The 7,311-nt window shown below is 48.1% G+C and overlaps 1 protein-coding gene across 1 annotated transcript; it reads left to right on the top strand.

The window, feature by feature from the left end:
• Positions 1-83: 83 nt before the first annotated feature.
• Eef1a1 (eukaryotic translation elongation factor 1 alpha 1) lies at positions 84-3,400 on the top strand. The gene is made up of 8 exons (XM_055602476.1): positions 84-164; positions 1,103-1,280; positions 1,386-1,565; positions 1,655-1,951; positions 2,029-2,179; positions 2,269-2,525; positions 2,609-2,843; positions 2,942-3,400. Exons 2-8 carry the CDS (start codon positions 1,137-1,139, stop codon positions 3,064-3,066), a joined length of 1,389 nt encoding a protein of 462 aa, XP_055458451.1. The 5' UTR covers positions 84-164; positions 1,103-1,136; the 3' UTR covers positions 3,067-3,400.
• The last annotated feature ends 3,911 nt before the right edge of the window (positions 3,401-7,311 follow it).

The following is a 7,311-nucleotide window of genomic DNA, read 5'->3' on the forward strand; positions in this document are numbered from 1 at the left end:
GGGGCGCGCGGAGCGGGGGGCCGGCGAGGCGGCGCGGGGCAACCTGGGAAAGCGGTGTCGTGTGTTGGCTCCGCCCTCTTCCCGAGGGTGGGGGAGAACGGTATATAAGTGCGGTAGTCGCGTCGGACGTTCTTTTTCGCAACGGGTTTGCCGTCAGAACGCAGGTGAGTGGCGGGTGTGGCTTCCGCGGGCCCGGGAGCCCCGCTTCGGGCGGGCCGCGCCGGCGTGCGGGGGTCGTCGGCCGGGGGCTCCCCTGCGAGCATCCCCGGCGCCGAGCGGCGGGCCGCGGCGGGAGGCAGGCGGGGAGGCCCGGCGGCGCGGCGGCGCCTCGTGTCGGGCTTGAGGCCTAGCGCGGCGCCCGCGTGCCGCCCCGGCCGCGCTCCGCTGCCCGCCCCGCGGCCCTCGGTTACCTCCCGGCGGCCCGGGCTCACAAAGGGCGGGGGTCGGCAATGGCTCGCTGGGAGCCGGCGGAGCTCGCGTCGGGCAGGGCGGCTGCGGCAGGCCGCCGGGGCGGGGGACGGTGGGCCCGCCCGTCCCGGAGCACATGCCCGACGCCGCTGAGACGGGCGCGGCCGAGGCGGCCGGGCGGGGTGTCTTTTTTTTTTTTCTTGCGTGGCCGGCCACGTGCGGCCCCCGGTGGCCGGCCGGGTCCGGTTTGGTGGCGCCGTGTCCCCCTCGGCTGCCGGCGAGGGTGAGGCCGTCCCGCCCGGCACCAGTTGCGTGCGCGGAAAGATGGCCGCTCCCGGGCCCTGTTGCAAGGAGCTCAAAATGGAGGACGCGGCGGCCCGGCGGCGGGGCGGGTGAGTCACCCACACAAAGGAAGAGGGCCTTGCCCCTCGCCGCCCGCCGCTTCCTGTGGCCCCGAGCTGTACCGGCCGCGGTTCAGTCTCCCCGGCCGCTCCTTTCGGGGCTCCGCTGGTCGCGGCTGTGTGTGGGGGGAGGGGATCCGTCTGATGGCGTTGGAGTTTGCTCACATTTGGTGGGTGGAGACTAGTCGGGCTGGCACCGGGAGCGATCCTTGGAATTTGCCCCGCTGACTTGGGAGCGGAGCTAATTCCCAAGCTTCCCGAGCGTCTCAGAGGTATTTTTCGAACCCCTCTAGGTGTTGTGAAAGCCACCGCTAATACAAAGCGAAAATGGGAAAGGAAAAGACTCACATCAACATCGTCGTCATTGGCCACGTCGATTCAGGCAAGTCCACCACAACCGGCCACCTGATCTACAAATGTGGCGGGATCGACAAACGAACCATCGAGAAGTTTGAGAAGGAGGCTGCCGAGGCAAGTATAACACAAAGGGAGGCGCACAGATGGATGAAATGCTCTTAGGCAGGGAGTAATCGTAAGCTAGGGCTTTGGCATGTGCTAACCACAAGTTATTTGCAGATGGGAAAAGGCTCCTTCAAGTATGCCTGGGTATTGGACAAACTGAAAGCTGAGCGTGAGCGTGGTATCACTATTGACATCTCCCTGTGGAAATTTGAGACCAGCAAATACTACGTGACTATCATTGATGCCCCAGGACACAGAGACTTCATCAAAAACATGATTACAGGCACCTCTCAGGTGTGTAAGATTTGCCATCTTCTAATTCTTGGGTTATTCTAGTTGGGAATGCTGTGCCTCTGACTAACGTAGTGTGATTGTTTTCATAGGCTGACTGTGCTGTCCTGATTGTTGCTGCTGGTGTTGGTGAATTCGAGGCTGGTATTTCCAAGAATGGGCAGACCCGTGAGCATGCCCTTCTGGCTTACACCCTGGGTGTGAAACAGCTGATTGTTGGTGTCAACAAAATGGATTCCACTGAGCCACCCTACAGCCAGAAGAGATACGAGGAAATTGTTAAGGAAGTCAGCACCTACATTAAGAAAATTGGCTACAACCCTGACACAGTAGCATTTGTGCCAATTTCTGGTTGGAACGGTGACAACATGTTGGAGCCAAGTGCTAATGTAAGTGACTTTCAAGATGGTTGAATGGGAAGAGGCTTGAGTGGAGAGGGTTTATAATGTTTGACTACCTGTTTCAGATGCCTTGGTTCAAGGGATGGAAAGTCACCCGCAAAGATGGCAGCGCCAGTGGCACCACACTGCTGGAGGCTTTGGATTGTATCCTGCCACCAACTCGTCCAACTGACAAACCCCTGCGGCTGCCCCTCCAGGATGTCTATAAAATTGGTGGTAAGTAGAACGAACGTTAGGGTGGTATAATGAGCTGCTTTTGAGTTGTTTGTCCAATTTTCTTCACTAATACAATGTAACTGTCTTAGGTATTGGTACTGTCCCTGTGGGCCGTGTTGAGACTGGTGTTCTCAAACCTGGCATGGTGGTTACTTTTGCTCCAGTCAATGTCACAACAGAAGTCAAGTCTGTTGAAATGCACCATGAAGCCCTGAGTGAAGCTCTTCCTGGGGACAATGTGGGCTTCAATGTAAAGAATGTGTCCGTTAAAGATGTTAGACGTGGCAACGTTGCTGGTGACAGCAAAAATGACCCACCAATGGAAGCTGCTGGCTTCACTGCGCAGGTAATAACTTGTAATGAGGTGGCAAGTGTTTAGTTGATTACAGAATCTGAAGGTGAGAATTAATTATGGTGTTTTTCTTTAAGGTGATTATCCTGAACCATCCAGGCCAAATTAGTGCTGGCTATGCTCCTGTACTGGATTGTCACACTGCTCACATAGCATGCAAGTTTGCTGAGCTTAAAGAAAAGATTGATCGTCGTTCAGGCAAGAAGCTGGAAGATGGCCCTAAGTTCTTGAAGTCTGGCGATGCAGCCATTGTTGATATGGTCCCTGGCAAGCCCATGTGTGTTGAGAGCTTCTCTGACTATCCTCCACTTGGTAAGCATGATTGAAGTCTACTGAATGTCAAGTTTGTAATATGGAAATGCTGCTTTGTATAACCAAGTTATTGACATGGTGGGTTTTTTTCTATATAGGTCGCTTTGCTGTTCGTGACATGAGGCAGACAGTTGCTGTGGGTGTCATCAAAGCTGTGGACAAGAAGGCTGCTGGAGCTGGCAAAGTCACCAAGTCTGCCCAGAAAGCTCAGAAGGCTAAATGAATATTACCCCTAACACCTGCCACCCCAGTCTTAATCAGTGGTGGAAGAACGGTCTCAGAACTGTTTGTCTCAATTGGCCATTTAAGTTTAATAGTAAAAGACTGGTTAATGATAACAATGCATCGTAAAACCTTCAGAAGGAAAGGAGAATGTTTTGTGGACCATTTTTTGTGTGTGTGGCAGTTTTAAGTTATTAGTTTTCAAAATCAGTACTTTTTAATGGAAACAACTTGACCAAAAAATCTGTCACAGAATTTTGAGACCCATTAAAACAAGTTTAATGAGAAATCTGTGTCTTTGGGTCAATGTCAGAAATTAAATGTGTAGAAAAGTGCATGGGGTTCCTTTGGGTGTGTCTCTAGGGATTGAGCTGGTCATCTCCCTTGTCAGATGTTTGAAGTTTCAGACCTCAGCCATTTTCTTTAAGGTCTTGTAGTTTACTAGTTGGAACCAATTAATAATTCAGATACCAGTTACTAGCCTATGTAGTTAAGAGACAAATCTCACAACTGAAAACATCAAGGTAAGAAAGGCCGTTTGAGATAGGGACAATAGTAGTGTTGAATGGATCTGGAAAACTGTTACAAAGTGACTTGTTGCCAGAAGCAACTGCACCAAGTCCGGTAACCATGAAGGATGCTTCAGTTGGCATAGTGGCAGAACATGGGCTGTACTCCCTGGTTGTGGATGGGCAAAGCTGCATAATGATGTATTGGATCTCCGATGTTAACCAAAACAGGTGGCCAGAGTTTATATAGTTGAAATCTTGGTTAAAACTCCAGTGGAATGGCATTTGTCTCAACTAAGAACCAATTAAAAGTGCTTGCCTGTGGGATAAAGGGCTGTTAGCCATTTGCTAAAAAGATTAGTCAGCTCCTTTAATGATAGTATGACTGCAAATAGGTGGGGGTAGATGCTGGGAAAATTTAACCCCAAAAGGATCAAGATTTGATCTGGAAGGGCAGGATGGAATCTCAGGAGATTGTATGGAAATTTGTCAAGCCTAGTTTGCATGTGTAAGTGTACAATTAAGTGGAATAGCACCACCTACTGGCACTTGAAGACTTGTATAACTTAAAAGCAAGAAGGAGCAAATTGTGGAGCTGGGGATGGAATCTAGGGCCTAAGGTGACAAGCCCTCTACCAAGTGAAATACAAAAGGGGCAGTAAAGTTTGAAGATTAAAAGCTAGTGCTTATTTTTAAGTAGGCTAGCTGATTACATGCATGTGTATAGTGTGGACTTGGGGTTTTTCCATAGGATTCTGGTTAAGTTTCTAGCACCCATTCACAACAGCTCTGGGGATCTAATGTGTACCAGATACGCATGTGTACACAAACCTAGGCAAAATGAGGGGAAGGCATTCTAGTTGAGGTTTTAAACATTTTGGGTATACCTTTAGTAACTGGGAACCAATCAAACCACAAGGCCTGCACATAAATAAAAGGCTCTTGCTATTGGTGATAGGACTTAAAGTCATCTGGCTCATTCTCAGTGGGTTGCAGGTTGGCCTGGATATAATGAGTTAGAGTCCAGCATCCAATTAAAATATAGTGAAATAAGTTGTGCTGGGCTACATGGAAGTTTACTTTGGTGCCATAAAAGCAATGGGTAAGAACTTAGGGTTGGCAAGTAAAATAACCTAGGTAACATGACAGGGTCTCTAATAGCCCTGGCTGTTCTGGGCTGTAGATCAGGCTGGCCACAAAATAGTTGCCTGCCTCTGCTTCCGGAATGCTGGGATTAAAGGCATACACCCATATTCAGCTTTTCCCTTCTTGAGACAAGTGTTTATTTAAGGTTCATACTTGTTTGCATAGTGTGTTTCTACTATATTTTGCCTTCATGTATGTCTGTCTATGCATGCTGGGTACCTATGGAGGCCAAGAGGGCACCAGAGCCCCTGGATTACAGTTGGGCGTTAGCAGCCATGCGGGTCGCTGGGAATTGAACCCATGTTCCCTCAAGGAAAAGCAAATACTTAACTACAGAGCTCTCCTGGCACCTCCACCCTCTACTTGTAAGCACATGTTGCTGCATGGCTCTGCCTTTGGAACTTCGTAGGTACTAGGTAGCCCAGGTTGACCTTTAACTTGAAGCTTGTCTGTCCCAGTGCTGGGACTATCGGTGAGCCGGGCTTTGTTTCGCTATGACTCCGTACTTGCCTCCAATATGAGGCAGTCCTCCCACCTCTGCCTCACAAGTTGGAATCCCAGGTGTGCACTACACTTGAAATGTGCAATGCTGTCTGTCACCTACCATGCCCAGGTTGCTCTGTAGTCTCTGTATGTATACACATGGTATTGAATAAAATAAAAGCTACCTTTTGAAGGTAGGGGGCGGAAAGAAAGCTCGGCAGTTAAGAGTGCTGGCTGCTCTTCCAGAGGACCCAGGTTCAATTTCCACCTTCCACATGGCAGCTCACAACTCCAGTTTCAGAGGATCTGGTATACTCACACAGGTATGAGGTTTTACCTGTCTTGACCTGATCTGGAAACACTAAAATTAAATGGGACATAACTACGAAAACTGAACTATACCCAAATGGTCAGATGAAATTACATCAAAATATTTAGTTGCCTCCCCCATAATCAGACCTTAAATCTAAGGCCAAAATGACTAGAACCCTTGGGATACCATGTTCTAGCTGAAGCCTGAGCCTGAAGCCTAGGGCCTCTCCCTAGGCAAGCTAACTGGCTGGCTGGCAATAAAGAGACAAGCAGGATCATCTGGCTATATTCATGCCCTAGTCTACCCATAACGGCTAGCCACACTCATCACACCAGTACAAAAAGAAATACAGCATTACTAAATGCAAATTCATCAATTACTATGGATGGATTGGTTTAATGTTAAATCGTGCCCAGGTCATGATACATTTGTATCAGCAAACTTTTATTATTAACCAGCTTAGAAAATAAGTTTGTTTTATAGTACTTTCATCAATGTTCAAAATTAATGACTACTGAAAATTTCTAAAGTACTGATTATCTAAGGTTTAAATGTCCTAAGTCAGCTTTTTGGAGACAGGTTTTCTCTGTGTAGCCTTGGCTGTCCTAGACTTGCTTTGTAGACCAAGCTGGCCAATAATTCACAGAGCTCTGCCTGCCTCTTCCTCCCAGAGTGCTAGGATTACAGGCATGTACCACCATGCCTGGCTCTAAGTCAGCTTTTAACCTAAAAATTCCAAAATTAGAAAATGCTTGGGCTACACATATACCCCCCCCCCCCCCCACACACCCCAGGCTAGCTTCAAATTTAAGATGACTGAACTTCTGATCTTTTTGCCTCTACTTAAAAAAAAAAAATAACTTATGTGCACTGGTGTTTAGCTGTATGTATGTCTGTGTGAGGGGTACCAGATCTTAAAGTTGTGAGCTGCCATGTGGGAATTTAACTGGGGTCCTCTGAAGAGCAGCCAGTGTTCTTAACCGCTGAGCCATCTCCAGGGACCCTGCCTCCACTTTCAAGTGTTAGAATTTTTCTAAAAAAAGTTTGTGTAGGTGTTTTGCCTACACATATTTCTGTGCACTGCATGCCACAAGAGGATGGATTCCCCCAGGAACCAGATTACAGACTGTTAATGAGCCATCATGTGGGTGCTGAATCTCACCTTATCCTCTGAAAAAGCAACCATTGATCTTAACTGCGGAGCCGTTTGATCAGCCCTGACCCACCTAGTGTTAGGATTATATGTGTAATAGTGTTAAGAGCATACCAGCTAAAGAGTGTTCTCAAGAGAGAAAAGACAAGCTAGCCTAGTGAATCTAAGTGGTTTTGTACAACCTTCACTTTCATCCAAACTTAAGACTGCTTCCTAACCTATAACCACACAGGTGTGCTAAAAGGTTAAGCCTGTGAGTAGCATATCTACAAACTGATTTACTTCTCAAGTTTTCCCCCATTTTCAGTTTTAAAACACCACAGGATAGCAGTAACCTGCACAGTGTGGAGGATGGACTGCACGTGAACCCATTTGTCTTCATACTTACAGACAGGCCTTCACTGGGGCCTTATACCCTCAGCATGCCCATCCACTGCACTGTTAACTTGTGTCTTAATGTCCTTAGTTCTTAAAGCTTTAATGGCCTCTGCACCCTTGTACTTCCTGACAAAATAACACGCTTATCAGGCATTTGGAGTTCAACCTCCTTGATATTTACCTTTAAAATTGGGTTTCATTTCTTTTTTGGTTTTTCAAGTTTCTCTGTGTAGCCCTGGCTGTACTGGAACTCGCTCTGTACAC

The sequence above is a fragment of the Psammomys obesus genome, unplaced genomic scaffold, assembly GCF_907164565.1.
Source record: "Psammomys obesus unplaced genomic scaffold, mPsaObe1.curated_primary_1811, whole genome shotgun sequence".
Lineage (NCBI taxonomy): Eukaryota > Metazoa > Chordata > Mammalia > Rodentia > Muridae > Psammomys > Psammomys obesus.